The 22,210-nt window shown below is 39.1% G+C and overlaps 1 protein-coding gene and 1 long non-coding RNA gene across 6 annotated transcripts in view; both read left to right on the top strand.

Annotated features, from left to right (window-relative positions):
- The window catches only part of LOC134211601 (tyrosine-protein kinase receptor torso-like), a 198,300-nt gene that overhangs the window by 162,797 nt on the left and 13,293 nt on the right, over positions 1–22,210 (top strand). For 4 of the 5 annotated variants that reach the window (XM_062688627.1, XM_062688625.1, XM_062688624.1 and 1 more), the window contains 6 exons: positions 237–399; positions 469–650; positions 11,512–11,647; positions 12,146–12,285; positions 12,342–12,594; positions 12,665–12,836. In XM_062688627.1, the coding sequence (XP_062544611.1) occupies positions 237–399; positions 469–650; positions 11,512–11,647; positions 12,146–12,285; positions 12,342–12,594; positions 12,665–12,836 (1,046 nt within the window). The remainder of the gene's footprint in view (positions 1–236; positions 400–468; positions 651–11,511; positions 11,648–12,145; positions 12,286–12,341; positions 12,595–12,664; positions 12,837–22,210) is intronic. The other variant, XM_062688626.1, reaches the window with a different exon arrangement.
- Positions 19,291–19,863, top strand: LOC134211607 (uncharacterized). The gene is made up of 3 exons (XR_009979051.1): positions 19,291–19,550; positions 19,615–19,691; positions 19,745–19,863. It is a non-coding gene; the product is annotated as an uncharacterized LOC134211607 (long non-coding RNA).

The following is a 22,210-nucleotide window of genomic DNA, read 5'->3' as shown; positions in this document are numbered from 1 at the left end:
ACTGTTTTGAAATAAAAATAGGGAAAATCGTCAAATGTAGTGGCTAAAATTCTTGCCTATTGTGAACATCCATATGAAATGCACGTGCGTTCAATAATAGGCGAATAAATTAGCTGTCAACATTTGACGAATTACCCTACTGGTTACGGTTAGATTCACTCGAAGACAAACATTTAACAATGCCAAATAACCACGTTTTTTACATGCTGAAAAACCTTAGTTCTCTCAATTCACAGGTTTTGTACAGACACACTTTAACGGCCTTAGATCTCGATTCCGTATATTATTTGGGTATACGAGCAAAAAATATCCGATATTCTTCTAAAGAAAGTGAACTGAAATGGCACACGTTCGAAACTCCAAAGTGTGGAGATTGGCATGATAGTAGCACTGTTTGTGGTGAGTTAGTTTGTAATATTAGATTTATTTATATTAGAGTTGCAATATCCCTTTTTATTTATTCAACAGCGCCAGAAAGGATATCGAACGTTTCGGTGAACACATTGCACCTTTCGGGAGACAACTACCAATTCAATATCACGTGGAACAAGCCACGGTTCAACCCGGATTACTACATCGTAGACATATATGACCTATATCTAGGGACGGACGAAGAAACAGGCAACTCGTTTATGCGCAATGTAAGCGGAGTAAGTATTGACGGCAACGTATGTATAAAATAAAATGGGGCAAGGTGATGCTTATAATAGTTTTTATTCGGTTCAGTATATACGGTGCGAGTTTCAAAATGTTTAGTAATTATTAATAAAAACATGTTTTAGCTACAAACGGTTTGATGTTTTGGGATAGAAATTCGATTTGTTTTTAGCAGAGGCGTCGCGTCCGCATGTGCAACCTGTGCACTGCACATGTTGCAATTTTATCCCCAACATTTAAACTCTAGATAGATTTCTTGTCTTTCTAATCCAAGCATGTATTTGAATTATGTGCGTCTGAAAGATATTTCATGCAAATTTGGCTATAAGATAGGGGAAATGACGGCTTTGGCAGGTTTTGTTCTATTATTGCCAATAATAGAACAAAACCTGCCAAAGCCGTCTCCCCCCCTACATAAACGGAAAATATGCATGTTTTTTTTTAGGCGGCATGTGATATGAGGCAACCAAATGCTGCGATGGGGACGCGTTATATTTTTCTCTACGATACCGAACCGACCCACCGACGTTGTATCAACACGCACACGCTAAAAATGAACTACTCAAAATTGAGTCGAATCCGACTCATTTTCATTAAAAACGGGACAACTCAAAATTTGAGTAAAAGATACTACTTCAATAAAATGATGATTTCGCGAAACTTAAGCTTGGCCTTCCATCAATTTTTAATACGACAGATGCGAATCAAGTTTATCTATCTATCTAAGTGCATTTTACGACAAACAGACTCCTAGTTTAAGTGCAATCATCATTTTATTGAAGTAGTATCTTTTACTCAAATTTTGAGTTGTCCCGTTTTTAATGAAAATGAGTCGGATTCGACTCAATTTTGAGTAGTTCATTTTTAGCCGTCAACTTTCAGCCGATAACGTTTTGTATGCGTAAATGTATACACGCATTATTTTTTATGTGTGGATCATCTGCTCTAACCGCAATCGGCGATGTATAGGTAGTCAAAACGTTCCTCGCAGGCAGTGCACGGTTTGGTGCCTATCGCGAGAACCGCTTCAAACAGCGCGTGCGCGATTCGGCGAAGAGAGCGCGATCGGAACAAAATCGAAAGAGAAGAGTAAGGCTCGATGCAGAGTGCACGTGGCGTCAAAAAGACGCAGGTGTGCACCGGGAAAAAGCGGTAACGCAGCCTCACCACGCCGATGCACACCAGCGTTATTTTAACGCTGCGTGCACATGGCGTTGAAAAACCGCTACGAGGGCATCGGCCCTAAAGCGCGAGCATTTCTGCTTCCTCAAAGCGTTCCATGACGAAAGTTCCACTTTGTATAAGCAACGCGAAGCAAAGGCGCTTTTGATATTTAATGAATAAATGGGATGGCCCGTTTACACATCCACTAATCCTGACGACAATGTACTGTCCGATAATACTAACACGACATTAGCTCAATTTAAAAAGAAATTGTCATCTGCTAATAAGCGCAATAAAGCCTGTTTACAAATACGCCTATTATATTAGACATTGAAGTATCCGACAATATTAACATATTGTAAACAGACATTTCATCTTCTGATGAAAATCTATATTGTCGCAGAATTAGCGAATATGAAACGGGTCAACATTTTTAAAGAAATTTATTTTTAAAGGTTTTTTTTTCGAGAAATCCAATATATTTAGTTAGGTCAATTGTCAAATGTCAAGTCAAAGTCAAATGTCAATGATCCACACAAATTTATGAATTTTTTTATGAGCAAGTTTCCATGCTGATGGACGGAAAACTTCTCGACATCTGTTCAGTCCAGAATATTAATCAAATATATAAATTGTAAAAAAAATAAATATTAATTGAGAAGAGTAAGAGCTATGAACTTCATTGTTCTCTTTATTGTACAGACTTTATTTTTTCTGATATGACATACTAATTACAAATTATTATTAGAGCCTTTGCAACATTAATATATTCCAATTTCCTTTTCTGTATTTAAAACTTCGTCTCATTTTACGAATAACTCAAATTAGAATTGAAAGTGCCAGCTCAATAATTTCCGAATATGTAGATATATTGCTTATTTGTCACATTGGAAACGATTCTGATGATAGTAATTTTTAATTTTACTTAAATCACTTTGAAGCTTAGTTAAGTTTGAGTTAATTCAGAAAATAAGAAGTAGCTAAGAACCTGTTAGATGCAACAAAATAAGCGCTGGAAAATTATTTGTTTATCATTTCAGGTCCCTTTTATGTGTTTTTCTCGAAATATTAAAATAGTGCACAGGTTGAAGAATTGATCACGCGACGCCTCTGGTTTTTAGTATCATCATACAATTCGAACTATGTAGAAGCATGTAAAGTTTTCTCAGAGAAGAAAACACGTAAAAATTGAGAGGGATTTCAAAAATTTCTTCACTGGAAGATAGATAGCTAATGTGAGAATATTTTGAGACACTAATAGACCAATTATAGGCATGTATGTGTGCGTATGTGTGCAAATTCTGAATTTACTACCATGTAAATCTCACTCATTTTTAGGGTATTAAGCAAGATTAATTTTACGAGATTAGGCATCCATAATGCGAAATATATGTTATTATTGACTGATTTAGTTAGTTCTGGATTAATTAACATGGAGGTCTCTGGAAATTACGAGTACAATATATGCAACCAGCATTACGATAGTTACTAACCAAGTCACAATAGCTATTCAATCCGACGAGCGTCTTATAGATAGGCAGCATGACGTGAAGTGCGTTATCATTCGTTGAGTTGTCACTCAACCCATGACATCCGCCTTTTGGTAGGCAATTATTTTGTCACTTTCACGGTAAATCGCCGTGGGAAGCTGAGTAGTTTTATCTCGCTTTAAATATTGGAGTCTGGAAATATTTACTTATAACTAAGGAAGGGTAAAAATCTCACTGTAGGTGGATTAATCTGGTTTTCCTTCCTTCTTTCTTCTTATTCCTTCTACCTTATCCCTTTTTATTCCTTTTTACTTCTTCTTTATTCCATCTTGAACCCAGATCTGAAAACCTCAATAATAAAGAAAAAAATACACTGGATTTTGTTTTTACGCGATTTACATTTTCTCAATTTTCCACTCATCTTAAATGTTTAACGTATATTAATTATCACGTGATTTTTCTTTGATTTATTCTGGATTTTTTTAAACATGTTGCGAAGAGTTTGGTGGCAAATTGAAGTCACACGATCAAAAATACGAGCGAAAAAAAATCGTGTAAAAACAAAATCCTGTGTAATCCATTTTCCTTCTTCCTGCTTATTTCTTCCTTCTTCCGTCTTCTTTCTTCCTTCTTCCTGCTTATTTCTTCCTTCTTCCCTTTTCCCGTCTTCCTTCTTCCTTTTTTCCCTTATTCCATCTTCCTTTTTTCCTTATTCCTTTTTTATATTCTTTCTTCCTTATTCCTTTCCTCTTCTTCTTCCTTCTTCTTCTTTCTTTCTTTCTGCATTCTTCTTTTTTCCATCTTCTTTTTTCCATCTTCATTCTTCCTTCTCCATTTTTCCTTCTTCCTTTTTCTTTCTTGCTTCTTCCGTCTTCTTTCTTCCTTCTTCCTTCTTTCTTCCTTCTTCCATTTCCACGTCTTCCTTTTCTTTTTTCCCTTATTCCATCTTCCTTTTTTCCTTATTCCTTCTTTTATATTCTTTCTTCCTTATTCTTTTTTCTTCTTCTTCTTCCTTCTTCATATCTTCTTCCTTCTTTTTTTCTTCTTCTTTCTTCCTTCTTTCTGCCTTCTTCCTTCTCCCATCTTCCTTCTCCCTTCTTCATTTTTCCTTCTTCCTTTTTCTTTCTTGCTTCTTCCTCCTTCCTTCTACCTCCTTCCTTCTTCCTCCTTCCTTCTTCCCCCTTCCTTCTTCCTCCTTCCTTCTTCCTCCTTCCTTCTTCCCCCTTCCTTCTTCCTTTTTCCTTCTTTTTTCTTTCTTTTTCTTCTCTTTCTATTTTTTTCTTTCTTAATTTTTCCTTCTTCCTCTTTCCATCTTCCTTCTTACTGCTTCCTTCTTTTTTTTCCTTCTCCCTTCTTTCTTTATCTTTCTCCCTTCTTTCTTCTTCCTTATTCCAGCTCTCTTCTTCCTTCTATCTCCTCCCTTCTTCTTTTTTCTTCCCGAGCAGCACAAAGTTGCTGTTACATATATGCAACTAATTTTGGTCATATTTGAGTTGCCGCAACCAATTCGGAGTCAAATGTGCTGCTAGAGTTCCTTCTTCTTTCTTTATACTTCCTTTTTCCTTCGTTCTTCTTCTTCAATTTTTCCTTCTTCCTTCTCCCTTATTCCTTCTTCTTTGTTCTTTCTTTCATCTTCCTTCTTCTTTCTTCCTTCATCCTTCTTCATTCTTCTTTCTTCTATTTTTCTTCCTTTTTTTCCTTGTTTCTTCTTCCATCTTTCTTATTCTTATTCTTTCATTCTTCTTACTTCTTCGTTCGGAAACGTATTTCAACTATTCGGCCAAATGACCATTTCGGCTAAACGACATTTGGCCAAATGACCCTAAACCCGCTTTTTAGACCCTTCGCTGAGAGTTTTCTCATTAAAGGCGAGCCCCTTATAAATAAATATTGATTACTGACTCCTCTTACCTATGAGAAAACCAAAACAGTAATACTGTTTTTTGGCCATGCATCGGAGCCCTAGCCATATCCTTCTAAAATATCACCAGCAAAACATTAAACCCGCGGTTTAGCTCTATCTACAAAACCATTTCAAACTAGAGAATTAGTTGAGTCACAAGAATTACCGTGTGTTCCTTAAACTACCAATGCTTACCAGTTCATGTTTCAAACCCCTAACTAGATTTTTTTTCCGGCAATCAGTTCAGCCTAAGCCAATGACTTAGAGGTTTTTTAACTAATGGCAAGAAAAGTAATTTCCGCTGCATACAGTTTAGCCTCAAACAAGAGGAATTTGAGTCGTTCAACCATCTGCAGGGTATTATTTTTGTTATACTTCAAAAATTGATATTGGTATAGAGCAGCGATTCTCAATTTTTTCCTTATTAATTGAGGTACCCCCTATTTTTTTGCTGTAAATGAAAATAAGCGTTGATAGGATATATGAAAAACGGACCAGAAAACTAACGAGATACATGGCTTTCCCTCCATGAAGTTGGCTGAAATTTGCATTATTCGTGAAAAATTCCAATTCAAAGTAAATGTATACATCAAGCTTCATTGAAAAGAGGCTTCCGAGACTCTTGAAGGGAGAAGCTTCTGGGCCTCTTGAAATGAGCTTTTTGAGCTCTTTTAAGGGGACTTCAGAACCTCTTGATAGGTAGCTCTCGATCCTTTTGAAAAAAGTATTCGAGCCACTTAAAAGGAGGCTTCTGAGCTTCTTAAAAATACGCTTCCAAGGCTCTTGGAAGAAGAATTTCGTGCCTCTTGGAGGGAAGCTTCCGAGCCTATTTAAAAGAGGCTTCCGTACCTTTTGAAAGGAGCCTTCAGTGCCTCTTGAAAGACGGCTTCCGAGCACTTAATAGGAACTAGGAGGCTTTGGAGCGTCTCTAAGGTAGGCTTCTGAGCATCTTGAAAGTATACTTCCAAGCCTCTTGGAAGAAGAATTTGGTGCTTCGTGAAGGGAAGCTTCCGAGCTTCTGGAGAGAAGGATTTCGAACCTATTAAAAGGATGCTTACGAGGTTCTTGAAAGGAGGCTTCTGTGCCTCTTTAAGGGATTCTTGCGCTTCTCTCGAAGTGAGGCTTCAGAGTATTAGCCACTTAAAAGAAGATTATTGAGCCTCTTAAAAATAGGTTTCCCAGCCTCTGAAAAAATAGGCTTCTTAGCCTCTTAAAAGTATGATGATGTCTCTGGAAAGAAGAATTCTGAGTCTCTTGGCATCCACGCATTTTGAAAAGAGGCTTCCAGGCCTTTTCAAAGGATGCTTCCGAGTCTCGTGAAGAAAGGCCTCCGAGCCTCTCGAAGTTAAACGCATCTTTTAAGTAGGCTTCAGAGCCTCTTGAAAGGCAGCTTTCGAGTCACTTAAAAGGAGGCTCATGAGCATCTTGAAAGTACGCTTCCAAGCTTCTTGAAAGAAGAATTCCGAGCTTTAAGAAGGGAAGCTTCAGAACCTTTTCAAAGGAGGCTACCGAGCCACTTGAATGCAGCCTCCTGAAAGGAGCCTTTCGAGCCTCTTGAAAGGAGCTTTCCGAGTCTCTTGAAAAAAGCCTTTCAAGCCTCTTGAAAGTAGGCTACCAGGCCTTTTAAAAATAGGCTCCCGAGCCACTTGAAGGGAGGCTGCCGAGCCTCTTGGAAGGAGGCTTCTGAGCTTCTTGAAAGTAGGCTTCAGAGCCTCTTGGAAGAAGGCTTACGAGCCTCTTGAAAGGAAGCTTTCGAACCTCTTGATCCACTTAAAAGGAGGCTTCTGAGCCTCTTGGAAAAAGTCTCTTGAGCATCTTTAAAAAAAGGCTTACGAGCCTCTAGAAAGTAGGTTCCCGAATCTCTTGAAAGGAGGGTCCGAGCTGCTTGAATGGATGCTTCCAAGAAGCGTAGTAGGATGCTTCAAATTCTCTTACAACGAAGCAACTGAGCTATTCGAAAAAAAAGCCTTCATGCCTGTAAGAACGACTCAGATTTTAGTTCAGAAGAATGTTAACATACTATTCAACATTATGTTTCGAATAAGTAAGTCCGCCATTACACATTATTGTCCGAGGTGCCCCCTGGGAACAGCGAAGGTACATGTACCCCAGGTTGAGAACCGCTGGTATAGAGGACTAAATACGGTGAATTCCTGAATTACCACAACTAATTGCCCTAGCTCGAAAAATGGATTAGGCTAGGGCTCGGCTTGATAGATCTTACGCCGTAAAACACCAGCTTTACGGAAAAAGTGTATGCTTACTTGCTAATTTAGACAAAATCCCATGACAATGAACCTCATTATTGGATTTTTATATTTGTATTTGTATTTGTATTTGTATTTATTAATCTTTTTCATCTGACTTTTATAGTCTTAATGAAGTAATATATGGTATATGATGAGGAAAAGCCTACTTGAACCAGCCACATTTTGCCGAGTTCGAGAAGGCGTAAAAACCCCACATCTTTTAAAAAAACATAACAGGACTTATAAAGTTTACAAATTGAAAATGATTGACAAATGATTATGACCACCCCTGGTTTATTTTCAGATAAAAAACACTGTGAAAAATTTTTTTGGACAAAACGAAAATTTGCTAGAATTTTTTTTCCCTAGAAAGTTCCTATCTTGTGACAAAATTTTATCCAAATTTAAATTGGTGTTCACCCGTTTTTTACTATATTCATTTAAAAAAAATACGGTAAAAAAGGCTTGGGTCTTTTCGGATCTCAGTCTAGATCTGTGTTGGGGAAACTATGTATACAAAGGGGCTTTTTGTGACAAAGTCTACATTTGCTGCAAGTTTCATTAAAACCTAAACCTGAGAGGGTGATGCCAGCTCCGAAAACTATTTGGCGCGAAATACATCTACAGTAAAAATCTAACACATTGTTGTATAATTGAAGAATAATAGTTTGTGCAACTAGGTTAACCAACTTGATTTGGACCCTTACACATTTTGGACCCTACTGGTGACATTTTTTTTGATTTCCGAATTAAAAACAATGCCGCTTCTGATTCTTCCATTGGCTTCAGTAAAATAATATTGTTCAGCACCTGTTTCACTAGTTTCTCGTGAAGAAATAGCGATATTTAGATGAACTTTCGAGGAAATTATTTTATTTAAGAAGGCGAGCTTTAAAAATTGTTACTAAAAATCTCAGAACGCACACAATAAGTTTTTTTTTCGAAATTGTGAATTTAAAACACAGGAATCTTCTCATTGATGCATGCCAATCGAAAGATAAGACTTTGCTTCGGCTCAATTGACCAGGGTAAATTAGAAATGATGCTGGGTCATTAGGCCGAAGGTCATTAGGCCGAATGGCCATTAGGCCGAATGAGTACTGGGGAGTGAGAAGTGACTAGTGCGAAGTGAGGAAGAAGTAGAACGGAAGAGAAAAAAAAGAAAAAGGAGGAAGAAGGAAGAAGTAAGAAGGAAGAAGGAAGAATGAAGAAAAAAGAAGGAAGAGGGAAGAAAGAATAAGGAATAAGGAATAAAGAATAAGGAAGAAGGAAGAAGGAAAAAGGATGAAGGTAGAAGGAAGAAGGAAGAAGGAAGAAGGAAGAAGACAGAAGGCAGAAGACAGAAGGAAGACAGGAGAAAGATGGAATAAAACAGAAGAAGAAAGAAGAACGAAGGAAGAAGGAAGAAAGAAGAAGGAAGAAGGAAAAAGGAAGTAGGAAAAAGGAAAAAGGGAGAAGGAAGAAGGAAGAGAGAAGAAGGAAGCAGGAAGAAGGAAGAAGGGAGAAGGAAGATGGAAGAAGGAAGAAGGAAGTAAGAGAAAGAAGAAGAAGGAAGAAGGAAGAAAGAAGAAAGAAGAAGAAGGAAGAAAGAAGAAAGAAGAAGTAAGAAGGAAAAAGTGAGAAGGAAGAAGGATGAAGAAAGAAAGAAGAAGGAAGAAGGAAGAAGGAAGAAAGAAGAAAGAAGAAGGAAGAAGAGAGAAAGAAGAAGAAGAAGGAAGAAGGAAGAAGGATGAAGAAAGAAGGAAGAAGGAAGAAGGAAGAAGGAATAAGGAAAAATGAAGTAGGAAGAAAGAAGAAGGAAAAATGAAGGAGGAAGAAAGAAGAAGAAGAAGAAAGAAGGAAGAAGAAAGAAGAAAGAAGGAAGAAGAAAGAAGAAAGAAGGAATAAGGAAGATGGAAAAAGGAAAAAGGAAAAAGAAAGAAGAAAGAAGGAAGAAGGAAGATGGAAGCAGGAAGAAGGAAGATGGAAAAAGGAAGAGGGAAGAAGGAAGATGGCATAAGGAAGAAGGAAAAGGAAGAAGGGAGAAGAAAGAAGAAAGAAGGAAGTTGGAAAAAGGAGGAAGGAAAAAGGAAAAAGGAAGAAGGAAGAAGAAAGAAGGAAGAAGGAAGAAGGAAGAAGGAAGAAAAAAGAAGGAAAAAGGAAGAAGGAAGATGGAAGAAGGAAGAAGGAAAAAGGAAGATTGAAGAAGGAAAAATTAAGAAGGAAGAAGGAAGAAGGAATTGAAGAGGAAGAAGGAATTGAAGAGGAAGAATGAAGAAGGAAGAAGAAATAAGGAAGAAGGAAGAAGGAAGAAAGAAGAAAGAAGAAAGAAGAAGGAAGAAAGAAGAAAGAAGAAGGAAGAAGGAAGAAGAAAGAAGAAAGAAAGAAGAAGGAAGAAGGAAGAAGGGAGAAAGAAAAAGAAGAAGGAAAAAGGAAGAAAGAAGAAAGAAGAAGGAAGGAGGTAGATACAAAAAGGAAGAAGAAAGAAGTGCTAAGGTGAAAAAGAACTTCTCATTTTTCTTTTTTTGCTTCTTTTTGCAAATTCGGCCTAATGGCCATTCGGCCTAATGACCGTTCGGCCTAATGGCCTGACACCATTAGAAATTCCACTTTGAAGAGACTAAATTGGGGTTGTCCAAGATGTGTACATTAGGGGGTCCAAAATATGTTGCACTGTCCAAAACGAAGAATATTTCCATTTCAGAAAGTTACGATTCTCAGCGATTTATCAACACTTGATGCCAATTTCAAATTTCTACTTAGTAAATGAGACTTCCATCTATGAAATGGAGTGATTTCCGCCTATATTAATTGTGCCATTTGATACATATAAGCAGATATCGGTAAGCACTTCCTCTAGAGGTCCAAAATGGAACATTTACCCTAGTTGCAACTAGGTGTTTGTGCAACTAGTTGCAAAAAGATTATTTTTTCAGCACGAGTTGTACGTTTATCCAACGAGGCTTGCCCATGACCATGCTTGCCAATAAATTATGTTGATGCAAAGGAAAATCTAATTTCATGTTATTGCGTCACTTTGCATAGCTCGACATACCATGAAGCGATAGATGAATATGCCTTTGAAGTTTTTTAATGTTATGCCTATCAAACTACTTAATTTATTATACGACACAGAAAATACGCTACATGAACACTCCCCAAGTTAATTGAGCAATATTTATTCCTGTTACTACTGTTCTGTTATGAGTATTCTAATGGGTTTTATGCAACTTGTTTGATTTGCATAACGGTCATTTGACCACCCATTCCATAGGTAAGGAAAATTAGGCTATTTTATCACTCAAACACGAACTGTTTAACCAAGTATTATAATCAAGAATTACAAAAAGGATATTACATATACGTTTGGATAAATACAATGAATACGAAATATTGCCTTTTAATTACATTCTGTAATGTAATATCATCACCACTAGGTGGGTTAATTTGGATTTTTAACCACAGATAATGCCAATTATATCGTGAAATAATGCAATTCATTACTGTTGCAACTTAATTGGTCGGTTTTGCATGTCAGCTCAAAAAAAGAAAAACTCAATGAACTGAACATCGCTCCCACTAATCATCAATAACACGTACTGAATGACTAGCGTAGAGAACAGAGGGGTAATATGCTCTAACGTAATGAATGCCGCAATAGTCTTTCACTAGTAACGATTTTCGTTGGTGTTTTTACATCATCCGACAGTTAATAGGCAAAATTAGTTGACGGCATATTATAGTTTCGAAAAACTTTTCTCTTGGGCAAATACATCATACAGGCGTTTGCATGAAAAACATTCAATATTCCACGTGAAAATATAAGATTTTCTTACCTTTGTTGTCAGTTTTCTAAATATTACCATGTAGTAATAAGATCTAATACGTAATATTAGATCTACACTCAACCGGTGATTGTTTAATTCTCTAGCAATTCTGTATAAAGGTGTAGAGTTGCTACATCTAGTGAAAACATGCTCAAAATTGACGAGCCAACGTGCGTATTGTGAAGCCTTTCCCCTACACTAAATATCGCTTCAGTGAATAAAATGTTCAAAATACTCCACAGGCTGCAACTAGTTTACTGGTCGAGTCACTCACGATTTATGGTGCACGATATGAGGTTTCAATCACAGCCCACGCGAACAATCGAACTACTCGTGCATCGAATATAAACGATGCACCAATCTGGCGCAGCCCTACCGGTAAGTATTACAGTTTCCTTTGTGTTTCTACTTGTTGGTACACAATTAGAGCCGTAGTAAAATGGTCACGTTCGAGGAATACAACATTTCGATAGTTGGAAATCAATGTACGATTTCAATTCATTGAGCAACATTTATGAATTCATGAATTATAATTTACACCGCAATGTGTATTCATGTTGAATAAATGTTTGATCACAACATGGTGGGATTAAAGGATATAGTATAAGATCAGCAATCATTCAAATTGTACGGGGAAGCTGACTCTAAATCTGAATCATGAATTTACCTGGCAAGCTATTCTTATAACTGCAATTCAAGACTATGACATATTTATAGCGCTTAGTTTTATAATGATAATTTTATTCACTTGAAATGTTGCATTCGGAAATTACATTCAACCAACCAAAGTGAATTCGTCAAAATTAAATTATTGCTCGAAATTATTTTTTAAGTTTACACAATATTAATTAAATAGTTATTGCATTTATCTCACAGATCACTGGCACGGAGGTAGATTGGCTGTTATCATCCTGAGTCCGGTGCTGACGATAGGATTGATGAAGATATTTATTTCCATTATTTGCAAACGACGAGCCAAGGTTAAGCGGTACGAGCAACGATGTGAATATTTCAAGGTAAGTTTCATCGTCTAACAATTTACATTCCAACGCTCAATTTCGTGTAACCATAGGAACTTGAACAGAAAGCACCTGTAGATCCGGGCAATGGCTTCGAAATCAAGGTGAAGAGCATTCAAGAAATCTTGCATCCTACCACATTTCCGAGTGATTTGATTGCGCCAATTAACGATGAAATGGAAATTACCATTGATCAAATCAGGCTGCTGGACATGGTCGGGGAGGGTGCCTTCGGCAGAGTACGGAAGGGAATATTGCTGCATCCACTGGGAACGTACACAGAAGTGGCGGTGAAGATGCTAAAGGGTAATGCAATAGACACCAATTGAGCGCATTCAAACATCGAAACAATTATAATGCTTAAATTGATTTGCAGAATGCCCCAGCTTCGAGGATGTTAAAGAGTTTAGGCGCGAAATTGAGGTGATGAAATCGGTGGGCGTGCATCCCAACATCGTGTGCATTGTTGGTCATTATACTAAGAACATCAATGAAATGATGCTGCTGACTGAATACTGCAGTGAAGGCAACCTGTTGAATTATTTAAGGTAAATTACGCTAAATTATGTTCTAGTGCATGATGACGTAAACCACATATTCCGTGCGTAGGAAAGTTTGCAAATTAAATTGAAAGCCTTAGGTTATTTATTGCGCTTATATGAAACATGACAGAAGCTAGCCTTCATTATGTTCTTTATTCTATGATTATAACTTTGCAGACATAATAACCATGCCGACCATAACCAACCTTAAAAAAGCCTAGTCTGTAACACCATGCCTAAGGTGGTGAGTTCCCCGAGCAAAGATTGAAATCAAATTGAAATCAAAATTTGTTGTCATGATGTCGATTATTTTATTACTCCAGTTGATCTCGTTCTGTGTGAATTAACAGCACAGCAGAAATGAGAGCATATTTTTACACTGTGGAATCATACTGAAAACAAATTTTGCTGTCAATGAAATCAACATGATTACTAAATTTGACATCACAAGATTCTTAAATTGATATCAAAATGAGTATTTGATTAGATTATTATTATGAGCATTCATAACAACAACAGCATATTTTGTTTGTAGATTGCTCTTTATCTTTGAAAAGAACACACTTTAGATAATCGACAGCATAATTTGATGTAAAACTGCTATCATTATGATAACTGAGGAATGCATATTGAAAGTATGTTTAGATATCAATTTGTATTAAATAATAATTGACATCAAATTTTGTTTTTAATGTATGTAGTCTCAACAGCAGAGCTTAATATCAATTTGCTCTCATTTTGTAAACCTATTTTGCTCGGGATCGGTTCCCGAATCGGCCAAAGAGTGTTCATTTAGTTTGGCTTCTCGGCTTCTCTGTGCATAAAAGTATCATTGATACTTGCCACTCAATGTGAAAATTTATGAATTCGATTTACATGGAAAGCTCTCAATTGACCCTCCTAACGTGATTTCCGCATCAGATGTTCAAAGTGCGCTAAATCATTGTAAAGTTTAAATCAATGGATCTTTCAAATCAACTGGGCTAGGTTTAAAACCCATGATAGTCCCATAATATTTTAGAGGCCATGCGCATAATTTACATTTTGAATATGTCCAAATCGGATATTCCAAGTTTTTCAAATCAGTCTGGAGCTCAGACCAGTAATAGGGGCCATACACATATTACGTAAGCACCTATGGTGGGAAGGGGGGTTCTATCTTTTTCTTACGCACCATATAAATAAAAATCATTTGTATGAAAAAAATCTTACATGGATGGAGGGGGAGTCGAAAAACCCAGAAAAAATGCTTACGTAATGCAATTAGCTTCAGTACAAAATCAAAACAATCCATGGTGTTCATAAAGGCCTTAAGCTGCCATGCGATTTACGATTTAAATAGGGGAACGGTTCGGCACTTCATCCAATAGCTATTTCCATCGCATTAAAAACAAAGCAATGAAAAGGAATTGGGTTTGTTTCTTATTTTTGTGATTTTTTTCACCAGTAAGCACGCATGTTAGCAAAAAGAAGCGACGAGATTGGTGCCAAGATTTTTTTATGTACAGGTTATCCGACTTCGTCAGTAGATGGGAATAAGCAGCGCGGGGGGGAAACATACATTTTCAGTGCAAAACGTAAACAAACGAGCATAAATTCCATACAAAAATCCAAGATGGCTGAGTTGGGGATATTGACAAGTCAGAACACCCCCCAATAAATGCATCCTGATTGGTGCTGTATTTCTTTGTTTTGCGATGAGATGAATATAATATGTTCAGTGAGATGAAAAACAGTTCCCCAATGTGTAAAATGATGATCTTAGTTCACAAATTTATTTCGAAGTTGAGACCAATTTGTTAGGATGTCAACTACGCTCGGTACAAAATCTATAGCGACTTCTTCTCATCAATCTGTCCCTGATTATTATCTGCATGATTTATGGCACGGCAAATGCTGGGTAAAGCGTACCATTAGAGATGTCGTAAATTAATCGATTACTTCGATTAATCGATTAATCGTTGTAATAATCGAATAATTTTGAATCGATCATTACCTAACGATTAATCGATTCAATAATCGAGAGAGATCGAGAGTAATCGATTTGTTACTAATCGATTAATCAGGATTTTACGACATCTCTACGTACCATTGGTACTTCGCCTACCAGAAGGAATAAAATAGACCCCATCTCTCGGCCCTTAGCCTCTTACCCAGCAACTCCTATCCCTACCTCCCCGTGGTGATGGCCGGGATACGAGCAACCTTTGAGAAGATCGGGTAACCAACCCCGGTGGGAACTATGATCGTATTCTGACAGAGAAGGGGGGTTTGCTCCTCTCCGGAGGTGCAAATCTTATTGAGCGTCTGTTCTCCATGTCAGGATCGGTTCACAAAAGCGTCTGTTCTCCATGTTAGGGGCGGCTGATTATCGTCCGAGTGCCAGCGAGGGACTCTAAGTGAAACTGTGCACCATGGTCCACCGGAAATAAGGAGGAATGGTACTCCGGAAATTTAGTGGGTTTGGTGTCAGGCCCTGCAAGCCAGCAAAAAAAACTCACGCAACGAACAATCAATAAGAGAGTACGGACCGGAACCATCGGCGAAGACCACTGCGACGAAAAGGGACTAGCGATTGGAAACTCGGTTCGTGGAACTGCAAATCTCTCAATTTCATCGAAAGCGCACGCATATTCGCCGATGTGCTCAAGGACCGTGGATTCGGCATCGTAGCGCTGCAGGAGGTTTGTTGGAAGGGATCAATGGTGCGAACGTTTAGAGATAATCATACCATCTACCAGAGCTACGGCAACACACACGAGCTGGGAACAGCTTTCATAGTGATGGGCGATATGCAAAGGCACGTGATCGGGTGGTGGCCGATCAACGAGAGAATGTGCAGGTTGAGGACTCTGGACTCTGACCACTATCTGGTGATGGTTAAACTGCGCCCAAAACTATCCGTCATCAACAATGTTCGGTACCGACGACCGCCGCGGTACGATCTAGAGCGACTGAAGCAACCTGATGTCGCCACTGCATACGCGCAGCATCTCGAAGCAGTGTTGCCGAAAGAGGGTGAGCTCGATGGGGCCCCTTTTGAGGACTACTGGAATACAGTCAAAGAGCTGCAGCCGAGAACAACGTCGGGTATGTGAGACGAAGTCGACGGAACGATTGGTTCGATGAAGAATGCAGACAGATTCTGGAGGAGAAGGACGCAGCGCGGGTGGTCGCGCTGCAGCAAGGTATCCGGCAGAACGTGGAACGTTATAGACGGAAGCGGAGACAGCAGACCCGCCTTTTTCAGGAGAAGAAACGCCGCCTGGAAGAAGCGAAGTGCGAGTAGATGAAACAGCTGTGCCGTTCTCAAGAAACACGCAAGTTCTATCAGAAGATCAACGCATCCCGCAAAGGCTTCGTGCCGTGAGCCGAAATATGCAGGGATAAGGATGGAAGCATCTTGACGGACGAACGTGTGGTGATCGAAAGGTGGAAGCAGCACTACGAGGAACATTTGAATGGCGCTGAGAGTACAGGCAGTGAAAGTCAAGGCAGCGGAGGAGATGACTACGTCAGTTCAGCGGACGATGGAAGCCAACCAGCCCCCACCTTGAGGGAAGTTAGGGATGCCATCCAACAGCTAAAGACCAATAAAGCAGCTGGTAAGGATGGTATCGGAGCTGAGCTCATCAAGATGGGCCCGGAAAAGCTGGCCACTTGCCTGCACAAACTGATAGTCAGAATCTGGGAAACTGAACAGCTACCGGAGGAGTGGACGGAAGGAGTTGTATGCCCCATCTACAAGAAAGACGACAAGCAGGAGTGTGAGAACTTTCGAGCGATCACCATCCTTAATGCCGCCTACAAAGTGATATCCCAGATCATCTTCCGACGTCTGTCACCATTAGTAAATGAGTTCGTGGGAAGTTATCAAGCCGGCTTCGTTGACGGCCGCTCGAAAACGGATCAGATCTTTACTGTACGGCAAATCCTTCAAAAATGCCGTGAATACCAGGTCCCAACGCACCATCTGTTCATTGATTTCAAGGCGGCATACTACAGTATAGACCGCGTAGAGCTATGGAAAATTATGGCCGAAAACAACTTCCTTGGGAAGCTTACCAGACTGATTAAAGCAACGGTGGATGATGTGCAAAACTGTGTGAAGATTCCGGGCGAACACTCCAGTTCGTTCGAATCGCGCCGGGGACTAAGACAAAGTGATGGACTTTCGTGCCTGTTGTTTAACATTGCGCTAGAAAGTGTCATGCGGAGAGATGGGTGCAACAGCCGGGGTACGATTTTCAACAGATCCAGTCAATTTATTTGTTTCGCGGATGAAATGGACATTGTCGGCCGAACATTTGCAAAGGTGGCAGAACTGTACACCCGCCTGAAACGTGAAGCAACAAAAGTTGGTGGTGGATGCATCGAAGACAAATTATATGCTGATTTGTGATTTAAAATATTTAGAACATTCGATTTTGACATATCTACACTATGAGTAGCTATTGGTTTTGTACCGAACACAATTGATATGCGACCAATTGGTCTGAATTCTAGAATCATGCGCATGGCTTCGAGGCGGTTATATGAACATCATGGATTGCTATTGGTTATGTTATGAACTCCAGAATGATTTGGATGAATTGGAACATTCGATTTGGACAGATATAAATCGTAAACCATTCTCCTTCTTCTTCTGGATCATTTATTTATTTTTTTATTTACTTGTGTACACCCAATTTTTTTTACGCGCTTGGAATTCATTAATTTCTCGGTTAACCCGAACTTTCACAGCTTTTTAAATGCCACCTGAATTTTCTTTGATTTTTTTGTGAATTTTTTCGTGGGGTTAACTCATTGTTTCATTGACGCTGAAGGTCTTAATCGACTAAAACCAAACTGTGTAAAAAAAACCTGGTGAACCATCATTTGACTATATCTGTCTCTATGAAGTATTCTGGTAGGGAAAAGCCATAAATTGGCATAAAAACCCTGCATCTTTTTTTTAACATACAGTTTTACAATTAGAACACATTAAAATAGCAACAATTAGTCTAGTTAATAAATAAATCACATTCAAAAATCACATCGCTAAAAACTAACACATTATTTACAAATAATCTTCACGGATTTGGCCGCTTAATCGGCGTCCGAAATCAGCTGCACTGACATCGAAGTTGTAGCGGTCGAAGAATAGATTAAAAGTCGACATCATGAATCTTATCCACGGGGATGACAAGCTACGCCATCTTTGTCACATCTTTTCTGAATCACCAATACGAGTGCACTGCGAATGCAACATAAACAATTGCGATGGTGAAAATGATATAAAACGAACAAAGGCAAAGACAGTACCTTGTGTAACTAGCATTCTAAATAATTGAGCAAATAAGTTGAACATTCTTAAGTTTGAAGCATGGAATCGAGTGTAAAATTGTTTTAATTGATAATTCGTTAAACTTTTCTCTATTTTCTCATGATTGTATCATGTTGCATTATTGAGTGATATGGGCGTTTTGCATCATATTCTCCTGTAAAAACGTAAACATTCAAAATTCACGCACATACTATTGCAAAATAAAATAGTATTGAGGTATTTTGACACTGGGGGATAAATTTATCCCCCAAAAAATAACGAACAGGCAAACCTGTCAATATCCATAGTAAAAAAATTGGATGTCGCTCCTCTGATCTTATCGGCTCAAATTGTCCATAGCGGCTGTTTCTTGCACTCAATTGAAAGAACTGACGATATTGTCTTAGTGATCGCTCTGGCACATATACATTCAATTCGTTGAGCAAAGCAGGGGCATCAATCTCATTCGTAAGGATCTTTGCTATGAAAACGGCTTGCATATTTGACCTTCTCTTCTCTAGTGTTTCAATACCCAAAAGTGTGCATCGGTGTTCGTACGGTGGGAGGTTCGTAGCTTCTCTCCAGGGAAGGCCTCGAAGAGCATTGCGGACAAATTTTTGCTGAATTGCTTCAAAGCGATCAATCCTAATTCTGTTGTAAGGACACCAGACAAGCACTGTTGACTCCAGTATAGAGCGTACAAGAGCACAATAGAGGGATTTCAAACACAGCGGGTCACGAAACCCATCAGCAAGCCTCAGGATAAAACCAAGCTGTTATTTTGTAACATGGTCACTATTTTGTAAATATTATTTTTAGATTTATTGAATATAATCGTGAAATTGTACATATAATATAATAAACTAATATAAATATTTCCGTTCTATTTATTATTTTTGTTCTCAATGTTAATTTATTTTCTATTTGTAATTATTTATGTTCATTGTTAAATTCACTTGCATCCCATAGTCATTTATGTTCGAGATATTCAGTGTCCCCATTTCCAATAAAATGCACTACTTCAAATCCGCATAGCTTGCATTCAAGTCGCCTTCATTAATTAAAGCGTATGCAATCAATCCCACTCCGCTATAAAACCCGAGGGTCAATCCGAGCATTGCTCTCTTTTAAAAAGTATAAAAGTCCAAAGATAAATTAAGCGAGACAGGTCATTCAGACGAAAAGGAAAGCGAAAGAGATAGCGCTTTAATCGGTTCACATTCGTGGTTGATGAGAATCGTCGTTTGATCAAGTCGTGCAATTACTTCGGTAATTTCACGTACTTCCGGTCACGAAGCAATAAGTCCTCACTTATTCTGAGGGCTTCAAGAACTTCTACTCGTCCATTCTGACCTGGACCGTGGAAGAGGCGAGAGTGCGTGATAATTGTTTAGTGTCGCGGTGTGTTTTATTTGGTAAATTATTAAAATGTGAGAAGTCTTCTAGATTAAATTAAAATGTTACTTTTTGTTCCTTCAGTGTAGTCAATAGTTCAATAACCTAAGCCAAAAGGTTACGTGCGGTCAAGTTTGTGTGTGCGATTGTAAACAGGAAAGGTAATTAGTGAAATTGTTGTGTGGAGAATTTTTTTGTTAAATGTGTCGAACAGCCGTTCGACGGCTTTTTATTTAGGAATCGCTTCTAGCGATCCACGGCCCAAACTCGGCACACCGCAACTACCAGCTAAACGCGACTCTCGACCCCACGCTTCAGCGTGCAGAAGTCTCGGCTTGAGGGGAAAGCCGGAAGGGAACCACTGTTCCGACAGAGTGGCCAACGCAAGTTTTTTCTTTGCTACAACCCGTAGCGCGACACCATCAAGCCTTCGACGATCCCCATCGTCGTCATCTGCGCCATCTTTTGTCGGTGCGCGCGTCTCAGTACCAGTTCGGGACCATCCACCGTCTGGGAAATTCCGTTGTGCAGCAATCCATCGTTTTGGGACCAATCGTCGCCGTAGTCTACGACAGAACTCCGCCATCGCCGCATTTGGCACGGTTGCCGCAATACATCGCCTCCATCGACGGCCCGCCGGTAAAATTCTGCTTTACCATCAGCATTCGTCCGCTGCTGGACAAAGGGTACCGTGAGTACAAAGCCAAACCAATAACAAAACGCATGCGTAAACTCCACACACATACAAATTAACCGAGCTCGAAGATCGACAAGTATCGATATTAGTAGTTAGACGTCACTAGAAACAGAAATCCGCACACACACAGTAGGGAAAGCTAGATAGAAAAAGAGAAGAAGGAACACGGAACATGAATAAAAACCTAGGTTAATGAAAACTGAATAAAGCCAATATGTTTTTTGTTTGTGTTACTCTATGGCTGTAGTTTTGTAATGTTAGCGCTTTCCCTGTAACAGTTTATTTTGTCTTCGAGATTTCTCACGTTCGCGTCGTTCTACTGATTTAGTTTTTTTTTTGTTTATTTTTGTACGCCAGGATAGACTGCCTGGGAAATCAGTCTCTCCACTCACGTGTCTGAAGCGGCTGGTAATTTCTGAATTAGAGAAGTCTTCCAATGATGATACGCGTGAGTGGTGTCTTTGTGTACTGGTAGAACGACGGTTAGCACCAACCATTTTTGTGAAGTGCTTAGGGCGTTACCTAAGTTGGTGAAATCTCGATTAGGCTTTTTGTTTGAATTCCTGTTTCGTCCCCTAAATCGCTATTTGGACTCTTATACATAAAACCCGCCCTGAGTTGGGTTTCTTGCCGGGCAAACAAACCTCGACAGACGGTCCTCTTCGGAGGTGGCGCTTAAGCCGTCTGTTTTTGGAGTCGGGAACGGGACGGGAAAAGGGGAAAAACCTTTAGCCGCATTTGCGTGCTATAATTTGCGCGAATTATCACATCTTCGCAATGAGGGCGGAACGATAGTTCAGAATCCAACAAAACTCCGAGATATTTAACTATGTTGAGGCGTTCCAAAGTATGTCCGACCAAAGAATAATTGAATAGAATCGGCTGTCTTACCCTGGTATACGATGTTGTGCTACATTTGACCTCACAAAGCTCGAGCAGGCTACGCTTGATCCATTCTTCAAATAAGGTCAACAGATTCTGTAGCTCCAGACAATCTCCAATGTTTTTGATGACGGAATAAATTTTCATATCATCAGCGTAGAAGATGCGTTTTCCTCTAGGCACTACAAGAGCAGCATCGTTGATGAACAGGGAAAACAAGAGAGGACCCAAATTACTCCCTTGTGGAACACCTGACGTGATTATGATAGTCCTGGAATGCGCTGCACCTAGCCTTATGGGTCAAACACAATTGGTACGTTTGCGTGCGTTTTGACAGTTTTTCCATGGGAAAACTGTCAAAACGCACGCAAACGTATCAATTGTGTTTGGCCCATTACTTTCATTGATCTTCCCGTCAAGTACGATTCAAACCAATGAATTATTGGCAGTGGCTGATTTGCTACTCGCCGCTATCACATCAAGGCGCTATAGTATATGCGCAAAATAGCCAGCATGAGTTAACCACCAGGAATTTGTATGGCGAAAGACATCTAACGCGGGTTTTCTCAACAGTAGGAGCTTTTCACGAAAAACTATTTGGTACCAGTTATGCAGTAAGGTGTCCACTACTACGCCTACCAAATATTTTTTCGATTAAATTGCCTATTTTCGAAATATTAAACATTAGATGCCTTTCGCCATACTGATTTACCAAAGTTAACTCTTAGTGTGCCGCTGTAAGCACGCTCAAAGCAGGCGATTCATTGATGAGTCCAATAGATACACCGAGTTTCTGCAGTTTACGCAGAAGAATCCTATGATAAACGCGATCGAAGGCGGCCTTGAAATCCGTGCTGCGCCGTTGAGATATATTTTTTACATTTTTCAAAGAGTGCGGTGTTTATGATGATTTAGAAAATCATGGACATATTTAGATCGTAAATTATGCCCATGGCCTCTAAGGACATGTATGATTTGCTATTGGCTTTGTATTCAGCCTAGTTGACATGGAAGATCAATTGGTCTGTTTTAGACTCAAATCGTGGAAATCTTCTATTGCAATGATCAGCTCCTTGTACCATTAGTTTATTTAGGTTCAGT

The sequence above is a fragment of the Armigeres subalbatus genome, chromosome 2 (genome assembly GCF_024139115.2).
Source record: "Armigeres subalbatus isolate Guangzhou_Male chromosome 2, GZ_Asu_2, whole genome shotgun sequence".
NCBI lineage: Eukaryota > Metazoa > Arthropoda > Insecta > Diptera > Culicidae > Armigeres > Armigeres subalbatus.
Note: the sequence above shows the minus strand (reverse complement) of the source record. Positions and strands in the feature narration are given on the sequence as shown.